This window comes from Zophobas morio, unplaced genomic scaffold, assembly GCF_036711695.1.
Source record: "Zophobas morio isolate AGI-343-1 ecotype UQ-CSIRO unplaced genomic scaffold, CSIRO_AGI_Zmor_V1 ptg000040l, whole genome shotgun sequence".
Taxonomy (NCBI): Eukaryota; Metazoa; Arthropoda; class Insecta; order Coleoptera; family Tenebrionidae; genus Zophobas; species Zophobas morio.
In genome coordinates, this window is record NW_026972145.1 from 289,818 (window position 1) to 309,433 (window position 19,616).

The following is a 19,616-nucleotide window of genomic DNA, read 5'->3' on the forward strand; positions in this document are numbered from 1 at the left end:
AATTGGTCGACAGAACTTCCCTCTCACCTAAGGTATTGCGAAATATATCCAGCAATTTTTGAGTTGAATTTTTATATACACCTTTAAATTTCACGGTTTTTACAAGACTAATAGGGGTATAATCAGTTTTATCTTAACAAATAGGGGGCGGGTAAACGGGGCTGGTACTTGGTACGGTAAGAGTGATTTTGACAAACGATATATCCTCTGAGAAAATAGGGGGCGGGTGGGCGGAGCTAGTACTTGGTAAGATAAGACTGATTTTGGCAAATGACATATCCTCTGGAAAAATAGGGAGTGGGTGGGCGGGGCTAGTATTTGTTAAGATAAAATTGATTTTACCCTTATTAATCTTGTAAAAACTGTGAAATTTGACCTGGACGTCTAGACTTTGGGAAAAAATTACCAAATACCAGAGGTCTTTGAGATTTTTTTTCTTTGAAACTATTAGAACAAAAGCCATTAGAATAAAACCGTGGGCCGTGAAGATTTTACAGGACTTTCAAAATTGTTTCAGATTAAAAAAAAATTGAACGTCCAGAATCTTCTTCAAAAATAACACAGACGGGACCTCAAACGCTATTTAAAAAATTTTTTCATTTTTTTCTATAATGAAATAATAATTTTTTGTTAAATAATTAGATATAACAATAAAACACAAGGAACCTCAAAGATTCTTCTCATGCAAAATAAAAGATCTCTTTAAATTTATTCAAGAATAAAACTCAAAGGACGCCGAAATTGTTTAAAACTTAAAAAAAAAAAATTGGTCGACAGAACTTCCCTCTCACCTAAGGTATGGCGAAATATATCCGGCATTTTTGAGTTGAATTTTTATTAACACCTTTAAATTTCACAGTTTTTACAGGATTAATAGGGGTAAAATCAGTTTTATCTTAACAAATAGGGGGCGGGTAAACGGGGCTAGTACTTGGTACGGTAAGACTGATTTTGGCAAATGATATATCCTCTGAGAAAATAGGGGGCGGGTGGGCGGAGCTAGTACTTGGTAAGATAAGACTGATTTTGGCAAATGACATATTCTCTGAGAAAATAGGGGGCGGGTGGGTGGGGCTAGTACTTGTTAACATAAGTCGTATTTCGGCAAATGAGATATCCTCTGAGAAAATAGCAAAAAGCATAGCAAGTATGATATAATTAAAATAGGAGTCGGGTGGGCGGGGCTAGTACTTGGTAAGGTAAGACTGATTTTGGCAAATGACATATCCTCTGAGAAAATAGGGGCGGGTGGGCGGGGCCAGTATTTGGTAAGATAAGACTGATTTTGGCAAATGACATCCTCTGGAAAAATAGGGGGTGGGTGGGCGGGGCTAGTATTTGTTAAGGTAAAACTGATTTTACCCCTATTAATCTTGTAAAAACTGTGAAATTTAAAGGTGTATATAAAAATTCAACTCAAAAATGCTGGATATATTTCGCCCTACCTTAGGTGAGAGGGAAGTTCTGTTGACCAATTTTTTTAAAGAGTCTTAAACAATTTCGGGGTCCTTTGAGTTTTATTGTTATACCTAATTATTAAAAAAAAATTATTGTTTCATTATTGAAAAAAAATGCAAGATTTAAGAGACCCTTTGGGGTCCCGTCTGTGTTATTTTTGAAGAAGATTCTGGACGTCCCATTTTTTTAAATTTGAAACAATTTTGAAAGTCCTGTAAAATCTTCACGGTTAATTGTTTTATTAATTTTTTTAAACATCTCGCGGACGCTGGCTTTTGTTTTAGTAGTTTCAAAGAAAAAAAATCTCGAAGACCTCTGGTATTTGGTAATTTTTTCCCAAAGTCTAGACGTCCAGGTTAAAAAAAGCACAAAATTTTAACACAACGACCTGAGTGATTCACCACACACTTAATAATAATTAATCTCTGGGTTAATGTTCCCTTAACGACCCAAATTGCCATCCTAATAAACAAATAATGATCCAGCTCATCAACTAACAATTATTACTCAACATCCAGCAAGACACTCCGACGTCGTTGGCCACCAAAAAAAATATCAAAACAATAAATTATTCACAAAATTTACGAAATCGCTGTCACAATTTTCGCAATAAACGCCAGGATACCTAAATTATGGCTGCCAACTCTTAGTTTCAAAGGTCAGGTGTTAATTTTGACGCACACTTCGAGAATATCGCCAATGCAACTGCGATCCTTTGTCTACTAGTAAATCTTCTAAATGACAATGTTGATTAAAAGTTAGGTCACCCTGTATATATATATCAGGCGAAATTTATTATTAACCTCACAATTCTCCCTAATCACGCTACTTTCTCTCCATTCACCTCTTCTAATTAACCCCAATTATCCCACCGCCCCCACAAACAAAACCGTCGCCGAAAATTTTCAAAATGCGCATCGAACAAAAACCAAACAAACAAAAAAAAAACGCCACGCGCCGCCGCGCAAACAGCGGAATTTTATCACAATTCCCCTTATCAGCACAATCGCACGTGTTCCTCGTCAAGATAACACCTGCAACTCAATCCCTCTTCTCTTCGTCAACAAGCGGCTGTTTGTGTTTGCACAGCGCCGAAAATAGCTCGGGCGCTGAACGGCCGACTCAACTTTGACCCCAGGCCGGGACTTACGGTCTTCCTCTCGATGTAGGAGGCGTCGCTGTGCGAGGAGACCCCGCTGACGGGAATGTAACCGTAGTTCGGCACTGTGATCATCGCGAAAACTGGGACTCTCGGCGTGGCATGGGTGCTGCGTCCGCGGGCGCGTGCACTCTACTGAAAATCCCAAACATGAAGGAAGCTGAGGCGGTGACGCAGCGGCGTCCAAATTTAAACGATCACTCGGGCGGGTGGTGCACGGGGAGCGGGGGTGCGAGGGCGCAGGTTTAGGTCGGGTTTTTAGTGTGGTTGCTCAGCACCTGACGACGGCGTGTCGGTTTGCTGATTTGTGGATGTTTTTATTTTCGGAAATTGTGTCAGATCAGTTTCTACAGAAATTTCCTGGCAGAGTGGAACGGTTTCGAAGTGTCCCAGTTTCGGGATAAGGTGGAATGCGTGTTTTAATGAGTCATTTTTTCGACGGATTTCCGTCCGTCTGTCTGTCTGTCTGTTTTATTTTTCATTTTGAAATGCAACTTCAGGTAAAATTCGTTTTCGTCAAGATTTTAAACTTTTTTTAAATAACATGTTTTTAAATCTTTTGGCTTTGTTCCAAAATCTTGAAGTTTGGTTTACGGTTGTGAGTTCCTCCTTTTTCTTCCGGAAGGACTTTATTTTGTCAATCTTTAACGTCTAATTTCTGTTTTTCAACGCTTGATACTGCGTAAAATTTCCATTGGTTTGTTTGTTTGCGATTTAATTATATCTCCGAAATTACGGAATTGCGTTGAACCTTCAGATGCACTTTGACTCTTATTTTCGCAGTTTCGACAACAAAACACAGAGGTCCTTGAGGTTTATTTAAATTTTGTCAACAACAAAACACAACAGACCTTGAAGCTTTCAAACTCTTACAAAATTATTTTCAAAACAAAACAAAAAAAGGCCCGAGATTTTGAAACTATTAACAAAAAACGCATGCAGTTCCTGAGATTTTTTGAAAATTTTACAAAAATAAAATGGAAGAGACCTTTGACCTTTAAATTTTTTCGATTATAAAATGCGAAGGATCTCAAAATTTTTGCAACTCTTAAAAAAACACATGAAATTTCTGATTTTTCAAAAACATTTCAAAAATATAACACAGGAGACCACAAAACAAAAATTCTTTTTCAAAAAAAACATCGCTTCATATTTTTCCAAAAATAAACCACAAGGCACCTCCAAGATTCATTCAAACTGTTCACAAAAAAAAAGAAACACAAAGCAAAGATATTGTTCAATTTTTTCAAAAATAAAAGGGGACCTCAAAGATTCTTCTTTTTAAAAAGGACTCTTTAAATTTTTTCAAAAATAAAACAGAACATCAACGAGATTGTTTGAGAAACGCTCTCAAAATAAAAAAAACAGGTGTTCATCAATTAAAAAAAAAAACAACCAAAAATAAAACCCAAGAGCCTTTTATTTATAAAAGAGAGATCTCCAAGAATCGTTCAAACTATTAAAAAAAAAACAACACGGATTTTAGAAATAATTTCATTTTTTTTTTCAAAAATAAAATACAAAGAATAAGTAGGTTATTTGAAACACTTAAAAAAAAGCAAAACAGGATTTCCCCAAATTAAGAAAAAAACAAAAATAAAACATAAGTTCGATCTCGTTCAATTTTTTCAAAAATAAAAGGGAGCCTCAAAGATTCTTCTTTAAAAAAATATATTCAAATTCTTTCAAAAATAAAACACAAGGAGGCTAGAGATTTGAAAAGATTCTTCTTTTTCAAAAAAAAGAGCCCTCGAAGGATCTTTGAAACCCTTAAAAATAACAAGGGTTCTAGACATGTTTTCAAATTCTTTCAAAAATAAATTAAAAAGAGCAACGAGATTATTTGAAAAACGTTCTCAAAATAATAATAAAAAATAAAACAGGTGTTCCTCAAACTAAAATAATCAAAAATAAAACACAAGGATCTCCAATAAATATCGTTTTCAAGTTTTCAAAAAAAAAAAAAAAGAAAAGAAAAAAAACAAGTGTCCTTGAAAGATCTCTTTCAACATAAAATACCTCGAGGATTCTTTTAAACTTCTTCAAAAATAAAGTATAAAGGCAACTGGGTTATTTGAGACACTTTCAAAACACGAAAATAAACGACCTCAAAAAAAGATCTCAATCAATTTTTTCAAAAATAAAATGGGATCAAAGATGCTTCTTTTAAAAAAACTGTTCACCATGTGTCCTCAAGACGTTTTCAAATTCTTTAGAAAATAAATTCCAAGGAAGTAGAGACTATTTGATAAGATTCTTCTTTTAAAAAAAAAGTGATTTCGAAGGATATTTCAAACCCTTAAAAAACATCAAGGGTTTTTAAATTATTTCAAAAACAAATTAAAAAGAGCAACGGATTTTAGAAACAACTTCAATTTTTTTTCAAAAATAAGGTACAAAGAGCAACTAGATTATTTGAAACGCTTAAAAAAAACAGGATTTCCCCAAATTAAGAAAAAAAACAAAAATAAAACATAAGTGACCACAAAAAAAATCTCGTTCAATTTTTTCAAAAATAAGAGGGCCTCAAAGATTCTTCTTAAAAAAAAATATTCCAAATTCTTTCAAAATAAAACACAAGGAGGCTAGAGATTATTTGAAAAAAAAGCCCTCGAAGGATCTTTGAAACCCTTAAAAATAACAAGGGTTCTAGAGATGTTTTCAAATTCTTTCAAAAATAAATTAAAAAGAGCAACGAGATTATTTGAAAAACGTTCTCAAAATAATAATAAAAAATAAAACAGGTGTTCCTCAAACTAAAATAATCAAAAATAAAACACAAGGATCTCCAATAAATATCGTTTTCAAGTTTTCAAAAAAAAAAGAAAAAAACAAGTGACCTTAAAAAGATCTCTTTCAACATAAAATACCTCGAGGATTATTTTAAACTTCTTCAAAAATAAAGTATAAAGGCAACTGGGTTATTTGAGACACTTTCAAAACACGAAAAAAAACGATCTCAAAAAAAGATCTCAATCAGTTTTTTCAAAAATAAAATGGGATCAAAGATGCTTCTTTTAAAAAAACTCTTCACCATGTGTCCTCAAGACGTTTTCAAATTCTTTAGAAAATAAATTCCAAGGAAGCTAGAGACTATTTGATAAGATTCTTCTTTAAAAAAGAAGTGATTTCGAAGGATATTTCAAACCCTTAAAAAACATCAAGGGTTTTTAAATTATTTCAAAAACAAATTAAAAAGAGCAACGGATTTTAGAAACAATTTCAATTTTTTTTCAAAAATAAAGTACAAAGAGCAACTAGATTATTTGAAACGCTTAAAAAAAAGCAAAACAGGATTTCCCCAAATTAAGAAAAAAACAAAAATAAAACATAAGTGACCACAAAAAAAACCTCGTTCAATTTTTTCAAAAATAAGAGGGCCTCAAAGATTCTTCTTAAAAAAAATATTCCAAATTCTTTCAAAATAAAACACAAGGAGGCTAGAGATTATTTGAAAAAAAAGCCCTCGAAGGATCTTTGAAACCCTTAAAAATAACAAGGGTTCTAGAGATGTTTTCAAATTCTTTCAAAAATAAATTAAAAAGAGCAACGAGATTATTTGAAAAACGTTCTCAAAATAATAATAAAAAACAAAACAGGTGTTCCTCAAACTAAAATAATCAAAAATAAAACACAAGGATCTCCAATAAATATCGTTTTCAAGTTTTTAAAAATAAAAGAAAAAAACAAGTGACCTTAAAAAGATCTCTTTCAACATAAAATACCTCGAGGATTCTTTTAAACTTCTTCAAAAATAAAGTATAAAGGCAACTGGGTTATTTGAGACACTCTCAAAACACGAAAAAAAACGACCTCAAAAAAAGATCTCAATCAATTTTTTCAAAAATAAAATGGGATCAAAGATGCTTCTTTTAAAAAGCTGTTCACTGTTTCAAGACGTTTTCAAATTCTTTAGAAAATAAATTCCAAGGAAGCTAGAGACTATTTGATAAGATTCTTTTTTAAAAAAAAAAGTGATTTCGAAGGATATTTCAAACCCTTAAAAAACATCAAGGGTTTTTAAATTATTTCAAAAACAAATTAAAAAGAGCAACGGATTTTAGAAACAATTTCAATTTTTTTTCAAAAATAAGGTACAAAGAGCAACTAGATTATTTGAAACGCTTAAAAAAAAGCAAAACAGGATTTCCCCAAATTAAGAAAAAAACAAAAATAAAATATAAGTGACCACAAAAAAAATCTCGTTCAATTTTTTCAAAAATAAAAGGGTGCCTCAAAGATTCTTCTTAAAAAGAAATATTCCAAATTCTTTCAAAATAAAACTCAAGGAGCCTTGAGATTATTTGAAAAGATTCTTCTTTTTCAAAAAAAAAGAGCCCTGGAAGGATCTTTGAAACCCTTAAAAATAACAAAGGTTCTAGAGATGTTTTCAAATTCTTTCAAAAATAAATTAAAAAGAGCAACGAGATTATTTGAAAAACGTTCTCAAAATAATAATAAAAAATAAAACACAAGGATCTCCAATAAATATCGTTTTCAAGTTTTCAAAAATAAAAGAAAAAAACAAGTGACCTTAAAAAGATCTCTTTCAACATAAAATACCTCGAGGATTCTTTTAAACTTCTTCAAAAATAAAGTATAAAGGCAACTGGGTTATTTGAGACTCTCAAAACACGAAAAAAAAACGACCTCAAAAAAAGATCTCAATCAACTTTTTCAAAAATAAAATGGGATCAAAGATCCTTCTTTTAAAAACGGAGTCTTTCAATTTTTTCAAAAATAAAACAGACGAGATCTCGAAGATTATTTCAAACTCTTCACCAGGTGTCCTCGGGGCGTTTTCAAATGCTTTAAAAAATAAATTGCAAGGAAGCTAGAGACTATGAAAAGATTCTTCTTTAAAAAAAATGATTTCGAAGGATATTTCAAACTTTTAAAAAACACCAAGAGTTTTTAAATTATTTCAAAAACAAATTAAAAAGAGCAGCGGATTTTAGAAATATTTTTTTTCAAAAATAAAATACAAAGAGCAACTAGGTTATTTGAAACGCTTAAAAAAAAGCAAAACAGGATTTCCCCAAATTAAGAAAAAAAAACAAAAATAAAACATAAGTGACCACAATTCAATTTTTTCAAAAATAAAAGGGAGCCTCAAAGGTTCTTCTTAAAAAAAATATTCAAATTCTTTCAAAAATAAAACAGAAGGAGGCTATAGATTATTTGAAAAGATTCTTCTTTTTTTTTAAAAAAAAAAGCTCTCGACTGATCTTTCAAATCCTTAAAAAATAACAAGGGTTCTAGAAATGTTTTTCAAATTCTTTCAAAAATAAATTAAAAAGAGCAACGAGATTATTTGAGAAACGTTCTCAAAGTAATAAAAAAAAAAAAAACAAAACAGGTGTTCCTCAAACTAAAATAATCAAAAATAAAACATAAGCATCTCCAATAAATATCTCTTTCAAGTTTTCAAAAAAAAAAGTGATTTTAAAAATATCTCTTTTCAACATAAGATACCTCGAGGATTCTTTTAAACTTCTTCCAAAATACAGTATAAAGGCAACTAGGTTAGTTGAGATACTTTTAAAACACGAAGAAAAAAGACCTCAAAAAAAGATCTCAATCAATTTTTACAAAAATAAAATGGGATCAAAAATTCTTCTTAAAAAAAGGATTTCTCTAATTTTTTTTTTAGAGATGATTTGAAAAGATTCTTCTATTTCAAAAAAGAGACCTCGAAGGATGTTTCAAATCCCTAAAAAACACCAAGGGATTCAACTTCTTTCTAAAATAAATTAAAAATAGTTAGGGGATTATTTGAGAAACGCTCTCAAAATAAAATAATAAAAAAAAACAACAAAAATAAAACACAGGGATCTCCAATAATAATCTTTCAAGTTTTCAAAGAAAAAAAAACACCAAGTGACTTTAAAAAAGATCTCTTTTAACATAAGAGACCGCGAAGATTCTTTCAAATTCTTCACCATGGGTCCTCGAGGTCTTTTCAAATTTTTTCAAAAATAAAACCCAAGGCGGCTAGGGATTATTTGAAAAGATTCTTCTTTTTGAAAAAAAAAGAGACCTCGAAGGATGTTTCAAACACTTAAAAAACACCAAGGGACCTCTAGATGTTTTCAAATTCTTTCAAAAATAAATTAAAAAGAACAACGAGATTATCTGAGAAACGCCCTCAGAATAATAAAAGAAAAGAGACTTCTATTTAAAAAAAAGAGACCTCAAGTATCTTTCAAAAGTAAAGTATAAAGGCAACTAAGTTATTTGAAACACTTTCAAAACAAGAAAAAAAAAAGATCCCAAAAAGATTTCATTCAATTTTTTCAAAAATAAAGTGGGATCAAATATTCTTCTTAAAAAAAGATTTCTTTAAATATTTTTAGAGATTATTTGAAAAAAAGTGATTTCGAAGGATGTTGCAAATCCTTAAAAAACACCAAGGGGTCTCGAGAAGTTTTCAAATTCTTTCAAAAATAAAACCCAAGGCGGCTAGGGAGTATTTGAAAAGGTTCTTCTTCTCTTTCAAACCCTTAAAGAACACAAGGATTCCTGAGATGTTTTCAAATTCTTTCAATAATAAAATGCGAAGGACCACGAAAATATTGAAACTCTTGAAAAAAAATACATGGAGTTCCTGCGATTTTTTTTAATTTTCCAAAAATAAAACAGAAGAGACCTAGAAAGGGTCTTTTAGATGTTTTCAAATTTTTTCAATAATAAAATACAAAGAACCATGAAACTATTGCAACTCTTAAAAAAACACATGTAATACACAGAATTTTTCAAAAACTCTCCAGAAATAAAACGCAGGAGACCTCAAAGATTCTTCTCTTAAAAAAAAAACATCACTTTAAATTTTTCCAAAAATAAAATACAACGGACTTCAAACATTCTTCTCTTTCAAAAACAGAGACCTTTTAAGAATCTTTCAAACCATTAAAAGGATATCACGGATTCTGGAGATGTTTTCAGATTCTCCCAAAAATAAAATCCAAAGAGCAACAAGATCATTCGAAATTCTTCGAAAACAAAAATAAAACGCAAAGGTCCTTTCTTTTAAACTCTTCACGAGGGGTCCTGGAGATGTTTACAAATTCATTTAATAATAAAACACAAAAGAGATTATTAAAATTCTTAAAAAAAACACATGGAATTTCTGAGATTTTTTAAAAACTCTTCAAAAATAAAATACAGGAGACCTCAAAGATTCTTCAAAAAAACATCATTTCAAATTTTTCCAAAAATAAAACTCAAGAAAGCCTCGAAGAATCTTCACCAAGCGTCCTTGAGGTGTTTTCTAATTCTTCAAAAATAAAACACAACGGACTTCAAAGATTTTTCTGTCAGGAAAAAGAGACCTCCAAGAATATTTCAAACTATTAAAAAAACACCACGGATTCTGGAGATGTTTTCAAATTCTTTCAAAAATAAAGTACAAAGAACAATTAGATTATTTGAAATACACAAAAAACAAAAAAAACACTACAGGATTTCCCCAAATTACAAAAACAACAATAAAAAAAAACACAAGTGACCCCAAGAAAATATATCTTTCAATTTCAAAAATAAAATACAAGTGATCTCGAAGACTCTTTCAAACTCTTCACCAGGGGTCTTCGAAATGTTTTAAAATTAAAATAAAAAATTCTTTTAATAAACACCCGGAGTTTTCGAGATATTTCAAAAATTGTTCAAAAATGTAACACAAGGTACCTAAAAGACTTTTCACTTAAAAAAGAGAGCTCCCTCGATATGTTTTCAAATTCTTCCAACAACAAAATGCGAAGGACCACGAAATTATTGCAACTGTCAAAAAAACACATGGAATTCCCCAGATATTTCAAAAAATTTTCGAAAATAAAACACAAGACACCTCGAAGATTCTTTCAAACTCTTCATCAAGGGTCCTCGAGGTGTTTTAAACTGTTTCAAAAATAAAACACAAGGGACTTCCAAGATTCTTCTATTTCAAAAAAAAAAGAAATCTCAAGAATCTTTGAAACTATTAAAAAACTACCACAGTTCTCGCGATGTTTTCAAATTCTATCAAAAATAAAGGACATTGAAACACTTTCAAAACAAAAAAAAGATCTCGCTCAATTTTTTCAAAAATAAAAGGGGAGCTCAAAGATTCTTCTTTTAAAAAAGATCTCTTTCAATTTTTTCGAAAATAAAACACGAGACCTTGAAGATTCCTTCAAACTATTCACCAGGCGCCCTCGAGTTGTGTTCAAATTTTTTCAAAAATAAAACACAAGAAAGCTAGAAAATATTTGAAATCAAAAATAAAATACAAGGATTTTCAAAAAAAAATCTTTCAAGTTTTACAAAACACAAATGAGCTCAAAAAAGGTCTCTTTCAACACAAGAGAGCTCGAACATTCTTTCCAACGCTTCACCAGGGGTCCTCGAAATGTTTTAAAATTATTTTGATAATAAAATACAAAGGGCCCCGAAATTATTCAAACTCTTAAAAAAACACACTTGGACTTCCCAAAATTTTTCAAAAATTGTTCAAAAATATAACAGAGGGAACTTCAAAGATTCCTCTCTTTAAATTTTTTCAATAATAAAACACGAGACCTCGAAGATTCTTCCAAATTCTTCACTAAGGGCCCTGGAGTGGTTTTGAAATTCTTCAAAAAAAAAAGAATTCAGAGCAAGAAGATTGATATTTTCAGAAACGATCTCAAAACAAAAAAAACAAAATAGGTGTCCCTGAAATTTAAAAAAATAATAAAAAATAAAACACACGGATCTTCAAAAAAGGTCTATTTCAACACAAGAGTCGTCGAAGATTCTTTCAAACGCTTCACCAGGGGTCCTCGAAATGTTTTAAAATTCTTTTAATAATAAAATACAAAGCGTTCCGAAATTATTCAAACTCTTAAAAAACAACACCTGGAATTCCCAAAATTTTTCAAAAATATAACAGAGAAAACCTAAAAAAAATCTTCTCTGAAAATAAAGATCTCTTTAAATTTTCTCAAAAAAAAAAACACACAAGAGACCTTGAAGATTGTTTCGAAATGTTTTTAGATTCTTTCAAAAATAAATTTCAAAGAGCAAGAAGATTATTTGAGAAACATTCTCAAAACAAAAAAAAAAAACAACAGATGTTCCTCAAATTAAAAAAAAAATCAAAAATGAAACACAAGGATCTCCAAAAAAATCTCTTTCAAGTTAAAAAAAAACAGCTGGAGTTTTCGAAAATTTTCAAAAACTATTAATAAATATAACAAAGGGGAGCTCAAAGACTCTTCTGTTAAAAAAAGATCTCTTTCAATTTTTCCAAAACTGAAACACTCTAAGAGAGTTCCAAGATGAAGTCCAACAGAGTCCTCGACGTGTTTTCAAATTCTTTCAAAAATGAAACACATGGGGCTTCAAAGATTCTTCTTTTTCAAAAAAAGAGACCTCGGAGAATCTTTTAAACCCTTAAAAAACACAAGGGTTTCCGAGATGTTTTCAAATTCTATCAAATATAAAATCCAAAGAGTGAGGAAGACTATTCGAAATTTTTCAAAACAAAAAAACATGAGGAGTTCCCCTAATTAAAAAAAAATCTTTAAACATTTCAGGAGGGCTGCTGGAGATGTTTTCAAATTCTTTTACTAAAAAAACACAAAAGGCCGCGAGGTTGTTGAAACTCTTCAAAAACATATGGCGTTAGATTTTTCAAAAACTTTTCAAAAATAAAATACAGGAGACTTCAAAGGTTCGTCTCTTACAAAAAATATTACTTTTAAAATAAAAAAATAAAATAAAATAAAATAAAACAATATACTTCGAAGATTCTTCATCAAGGGTCCTCGAGGTGTTTTCAAGTTCTTTAAAAAATAAAACACAGACCTCCAAGAATTTTTCGAATTATTAAAATCGTCCATTTTTTTTTAAATAAAAGGGGACCTCAAAGATGTTTCTCTTAGATAAAGATCTTTTTAATTTTTTTTTTTTTTAATAAAACACAATAAACCTAGAAGATTCTTTTAAACTCTTCACCAGGGGTCCTCGAGGTATTTTCAAATTCTTGCAAAAATGAAACACAAGGAGGTTAGGCATCATTTAAAAAGATTGTTCTTTTTCAAAAAAAAAGAAGCCTAGAAGGGTAATTAAACCTTAAAAACACCAAGGGATCTCATAAATATTTTCAAAATCTTTCAAAAACAAGAAAAACAGGTGTTTCTGGAAAAAAAAATTAAAAATAAAGTACAAATGACCTCAAAAAAGATCTGTTTCAACAAAAGAGACTTCGAAGATTATTTTAAACACTTCACCAGGGGTTCTCGAAATGTTTTAAAATTCTTTTAGTAATAAAATACAAAGGGCTCCGAAATTATTCAAACTCTAAAAAGAAACCCTGGAATTTCCAAAATTTTTCAAAAATATAACACAGGAAACCTCAAAAAATTCTTCTCTTAAAATAAAGATCTCTTCAAATTTCCTCAAAAAAAAGAGACCTTGAAAATTGTTTCGAAATGTTTTCAAATTCTTTCAAAAATAAATTTCAAAGAGCAACAAGATTATTTGAGAAACAATCTCAAAACAAAACAACAAAAAAACAACAGATTTTCAAACTCTTAAAAAAACACCAGGAGTTCTCCAAATAAAAAAATCAAAAATAAAATGCAAAGGACTCCAAAGATTCTTCTTTTTTTTTAATTTTTTCAAAAATAAAACACAAGAGACCTTGAAGATTTTTCAAATTCTTCAGCAAGGGTCCTCCAGATATTTTCAAATTCATTTAATAATGACACACAAAAGGCCTCGATATTACTGAAACTCCTTAAAAAAAAAGAAATTGGGTTCCCTAGGTTTTTAAACATTTTCAAAAAATAAAACTGTACATTGTACATTATTTCAAACTCTTAAAAAGAACATTAGGGGTTCTGAAGATGGTTTCAAATTTTTTCAAAAATAAAATACAAAGGGAATTCTACGGATTTTTTAAAATTCTTCAAAAATAAAAAACACAAGAAATCTTCAAGCTTTTAACGTCTTAAAAAACCCCAATGGTCCTCGAAATATTTCCAAATAAAAAAATAAATAAGATTCTTGTCATTCAAAAAAGATATCAACTTTTTTCAAAAATAAATCAAGAGTCGTCGAAAATTCCTTCGAATCCTTAAAACCAGGAGAGACACCGACTATTCTTTCACACTCTTAAAAATAACACCAGGAGTCATCCAAATGTTTTATAAAAAATGAAACAGAGTGGACCCTGAAAATAACTTTCTTTCAAAATATTAAAAAAAAAACAGTAATAAAACACAAGGGACCTCGAAAATTATTTCAACCTTAAAAAAAGAGATCAATATATAAAGTCTATTTTTTGGCACTTCATACTATGTAGAATACGAAAATGACCGTCCCATATTTCCGTCGATCCGTCTGTTGACAATTTTCTCATATCTCCGAAACTATGCAACTCCGTCGAACCTTTATGGTAATAGACAAACACCTGCGGCAAACAAAACAGAAACAACACTTCAACGTGAAAGTTACTACCTTAGCAAAAAACCGATTGTTATTAGAAAACTTGCCATATTTCCGTTTAAAATCCACTCGTAAAAATAAAGGAAAACAATTTGATGTCAAGGCCTCTTCCGTCCTCGATGTTTAGTCCGCGCGGAGTCTGGATATTTTTATCGACCAACTTATTCCAACAAACATAACGCAACTATTACGACAAAACACCCACGAAAGTGAAACAAACAAACAAAAACACCTCACGTACGACAGGTAAATAAATTTACGCACCGTCGTAAAAAACGCCGCATTACGACGTCTATTTTATAGCTAATTCAAGTCTGTTTTCTAAATAATAGCGCAGAATTGCATTATTGACGCAACCATTTCCCAGAAGGAGATAATAAAAAAGCAACACATAATAGACGAGATAATCCAGATAGCGAGTTTACAGTTTCACTTACAAACCGACGCTGATTAAATTATCATAACCGTGATAACGAGATAATTCTCATTCTCAGAATCGCAGTAATCGGGTTTAAAAAAAATGAGCGTCTTTTTCCACGGTTTAGTCGTCGTCGGAACGAAGCCCCGGGTATCTCTCGTCGTTTAGCAGCGAATAAAGCCGCCCTTTTATCACTAGTGAGATTACAATTCAAACCACTTCCTCTATTTACCGCGTCCTTCGTTTATGTACCCTACCAATTCGCTTCCACCTGTTAACCAATTTTTCCCCACCTGTCACCCATCCACCAAATCAATAAACGTGACGTCGCATTGACGTCCGCAAGCCACCAAAGTCGAAGGGCAATTATCATCTTCGAACTTCATTAAAACCCCATTTGACTTTATCAGTGACGTCGTGCCCTATTACCCGCGTTTTATTGCTTTGATTAACTAATGACGTCAGTGATTCATCGCACGGCTCCAATTGCGAGTCCAAGCGAAATCAATTGCACCGAATCTGGGCCGGCAGGTGGCCGTATCTCGGCCGGACGCGCGATAGCGCCGCACTTCCCATGAAGTCATCTTCCTTGACACCGCTTTGATCGCTCAATAATTCACGAATTGTGGATCAAGGAGTGCGGCGTCAAAATTTAATTGGGGCTTTCAAGGTCGCGGCTGTCAAAGAATTGTTATTTTTTGGTTTAAGTTGTTATTACGTCGAAGATCAAAGTGTGCGGACGAGACCTTGGTGGAGAGTAAACACGGTGGGTAATTTGGGGGCAGGAAGTGGTGGCTGGAGTGGAGTTTTGGGGGTTGGGGGATTGGGGCAAGGTTGGGAGTCAAGGGGCTGGCCATGGGTTGCTTTGGTTGCACGGTAGCTGGGAATGTTTAGTTTTTAATGGTGGGTTTATGAGGTTGCTAATGGTGATAATTTTATTCGTTTGAACTTTAATTTAGTAGTCGTAAATTCGTTTTTTTACAACAATAAAATGCAATGTTGTTTTGGGTCAGACTATTTTGTATGGGATTTGCGGTTTTGGTGAAATAATCTTGCTGAATATTACTCATGCAGCGACAGCTCGTTACGTATACGTTGACATTGACTATGATTTACGTGAAATTTACTTAGGTTAATTTTTTGTGGCGACGTTTATGATTTGTTATTCATTTCAGAGTGAATAAATGTTCTAAATGAAATATTTTTTTAAATAAAACTGAAAAACATATGATTTCAGAAACAAAATAAATCGCTCTTTCAGATTTTGAGAAGACGTTTAAATCTCACAAAATTTTGAAAATAAAGAAAACCGAAAATACTAATTTTTTGCAATTTTAGAAAAGAAAAAATTAAAAAAAATATAAAAATTTGAAAAATATTTTTGACAAATCCCAAAAATACACTTTCGGGTATTCAAAAATTTTCAATATTGACATAAAGTCGACAAATTGATATAAAAACATACTTTAAAATAAAACAAATATAAAAAAATAAATAAAAAACTATGAAACAAGAAACTGAAAAATCCGAATCTTCTAGAAACAAAATCAAAATCTTAAGAAAGAACGTCCACATTTTGAAAAAAACATTTAAAATTAAAAAAACCTGAAAAATTAAAAAAAACATTAAAAAAATATATGATTTTGATTAACCATCAGCTTAAAAAACAGATTTCGAAAAAATTTAAAAAGGGGAAAAACTGAAGGCAAAAATTTGGGTTTTTGAGTTGAGAATTTTGAGAGAATTAAGAACAAAAAATTAATATCATAAGAAGGAACAGATTTTGAAAAAACAGAAAATAAAAAACAAAACGAAAAAATAAACAAAAACTATGTTAGGAAAACGTTTACAATTTTCACGAAAAGTTCAGCTTTAAAAACCCGAAAATATGAAAAAAAAAAAGAAAAATCTGAAGAGAAAACCTCGAATTTTTGACAAGAAAATTTTGAGAAAAATGGCAAAATCTCAATAATACACTTTAGGGCCTTAAGAAACATTCAAATATATTGAAAAGAAATTAACACCTTCAAATAGAATGAGATGTTAAAATAACAGAAAGTCTAAAATTTAAAAAATTTTGAAAATCAAAAATCCGAGGTGTTGAGGAACCTACAATTCGAAAAATCTAAAAGAATTTAAAAATCGGGAAATCGAAACATGTATCAAAAAATCGTAAAATCGAAAAATGGAAAAATTGAAAACGTAAAATTTTAAAAATCGTAAATTTGATAATAAAAAAAACTTAAGAATCAAAAAAATTGAAACAGTTGAATTTTAAAAAATCGAAAACTGATTAACACAAAACTGAACATTTGGGAAATCGAAAAATTGAAAAATTGACAATCCAGAAATTAATATATCGAAAAATCAAACATTTTAAAAATCTAGAAATCCTAACACCTAAAATCGGAAAATTCGAAAAACGAAAAATTGCAACATCAGAAAATTAAAAAATCACCAAGTAAAAAAATTGTAAAATGGGCAAATGGAAAAGTCGAAAATATGAAATTTAAAAACTCGAAAAAACGAGAAATTGAAAACCTAAAAGTTAAAAATCGAAATACTTATTGAAAAATCGGAAAACTGAATAATCCAAAAATCGAAACATCGAAATCTCAAAATTCGGGGAAAAAGATTAAAACCAAAAATTGAAAAACCAAAAAATCTGAAACCCACAAGTCGAAAAATCAAAAGATCGAATCGAAATATCAAAAAAGTGAAAAATCTAAAATTTAAAAATTTTAAATATTGAAAAATCGAAAATTTAAAATATCGAAAAAATAAAGAATCGAAAATTCGAAAAACTGAAATACTAAAAAATTTAAAAATTCGCGAAATCGAAACATCCAAAAATCCTAAAATCGACAAATGGAAAAATCGAAAATGTGTAATGTAAAAATTGAAAAATTGAAAAATTTAAAAACTAAGAAATAAAAAAAAACAAGAAATCGAAAAACTTAAAATATAAAAAATAAGAAAAAAAAAGGGAAAAATCGCAAGAGAAGTAGGTGCTCGAATTTTTAATGCGAAAATTTTGAAAAAAATTAATCTAAAATAAAACACAAGTCTCAAAAAAATTATTAAGTACAAAAAATTCAATAAAAAAAATGTAAGACTTAAATTTTCAGAAAATATAATTAAATCTAAAAAAACATTGAAAAAAGAGAACAAAAAATATGTTAGGAAACCGTTCACGCTTTCAATTGAGAACGCGGTTTAAAAACACAGTTTTGAAAAAAAGAAAAAAGGGGCCTTAACAAATATTCCAAAATAAATAAAATAAAACCAGAATTTAAAAAAAACATAAACATTTCAAGAAATGGCTGAGAACAAAAATTATTCAATTAACAAAAAATTAAGAATTAAATTTTGAAAAAACAGTAAAAATCCAGTAAAAATTTCGGAAAAGCAAATTAAAAATATCTGAAGAAATCATTCACGATTTCGATTAAAGCGCAGCTTAAAAACACAGTTTTTGAAAAAATAAAATGAAAAGGCTAAATGTAAAAAAAACAAAAGAAAAATTTTAATCTACTTAGAAAAACAGAAACAACAAAAGTCAATATTGTAAAAACGAACGTCCAGAAAAAAAATGTAAAACTATATTAGAAAAATTAGAAAATTTTACCAAAACCTCAGCTTTAAAAACTTGAAAATGTGAAACAAAAATGGAAAATTCTGAAGAGAAAAACTTGTATTTTTGATATGAAAATTTTGAGAAAAATCTTGACAATACACTTTAGGGCCTTAACAAACATTCAAATATATTGCTAAGAAATTAACATCTTAACCAGAATTTAAAATAACATGAAAGTCTAAAAAATAATTGAGAACAAAAAACTTAATTCAATTAACAAAAATTTACACAATAAAATTTTGAAAAAACATTTAAAATCCAAAAAGATCTTCAGAAAATCTAACGAAAAATAGTTTAGGAAATTATTCACGATTTCGATTAAAAGCGCAACTTAGAAACATAGTTTTTGAGAAAATTAAAAGAAAGGAAAAAGCTAAAAAAAAAACAAAAAAAAATCTGAAGAGAAGAGAATTTTGAGAAAAATGGCAACATCTCAAAAATACACTTCAGGGCCTTAACAAATATTCGAATATATTGACAAAAAATTTAACAGCTTGAAATGAAAGCAGAAGTTAAATAATATAAATGTCCCAAAAAACAATTGAGAACAAAGAAAAATGCCATAAAAAATTTTAAGAATTAAATTTTGGAAACATTAAAAAAATAATTTCAGAAAAGTAAACCAAATTTACAATTTCCGTTAAAAGTGCAGTTTTTGAAAAAATGAACAAGGGAAAATCTAAAAAAACACAAAAACAAACGTTTTGATCTACTAGGAAAAACTGCATAAAAATTTTAACAAGTGAGAAGGAAAACAAGTTTTCAACACAAAATCAGCGTCCAGATTTGGCGAAAATAAATGAATATTTGGAAAACTTGTACGATTTCGATTAAAAAACTTTGCGACAAAAACTGGAATCTTTAAACGAAAATTTTGAGAAAAATGGCAACATCTCGAAAATAGACATTTGGGCTTTGCCAAATGTATCAATATATGTATTGACAAAAAATTAAAGCCTTAAATAAAAGCAGAAATTAAAAGAAGATAAATGTCGCAAAAAAATCAATTAACAAGAATTTTAAGAAGTAAATTTTGCAAAAATATTTAAAATCCAAAAGAAAAGTTAGGAAAACAAACGAAAAAAATGTTTTTGAAACAATGAAAGAAACGGGGGGAAATTTGAAAAAAAGAAACACAGAAAAACAAAAATTTTTATCTACTAGGAAAAACTGCATAAAATTTACAAATAAAATTTTGACATTGCGAGAAACAAAAAAATCAGTTTTTCGACACAAAATCAATATCGTAAAAAGAAACGTCTTAGATAAAAGCAAAATTTAGACCACAATAAATATCTCAAAAAAATAATTGACTACAAAAAAGATCAATTAAAAAAAATTGAAGAATTGAATTTTGACAAATCCCAAAAATACACTTTCGGGTATTCAAAAATGTTTCAATATTGACATAAAGTTGACAAATTGATATAAAAACAGACTTTAAAATAAAACAAACATAAAAAATTAACTAAAAA

At 29.8% G+C, this 19,616-nt stretch overlaps 1 protein-coding gene across 3 annotated transcripts in view; it reads right to left on the minus strand.

Annotated features, from left to right (window-relative positions):
* LOC135140462 (TBC1 domain family member 1-like) overlaps positions 1-19,616 on the minus strand; it is a 114,235-nt gene that overhangs the window by 32,456 nt on the left and 62,163 nt on the right. Inside the window, exon 1 of one of the 3 annotated variants that reach the window (XM_064071018.1) lies at positions 14,134-14,372. The exons of 1 other annotated variant lie outside the window; for it this stretch is intronic. In XM_064071018.1, the coding sequence (XP_063927088.1) occupies positions 14,134-14,136 (3 nt within the window). In that variant the 5' untranslated portion in view covers positions 14,137-14,372. Of the gene's footprint in view, positions 1-2,608; positions 2,738-14,133; positions 14,373-19,616 lie in introns of those variants that run through there. One more of the 3 variants, XM_064071017.1, reaches the window with a different exon arrangement.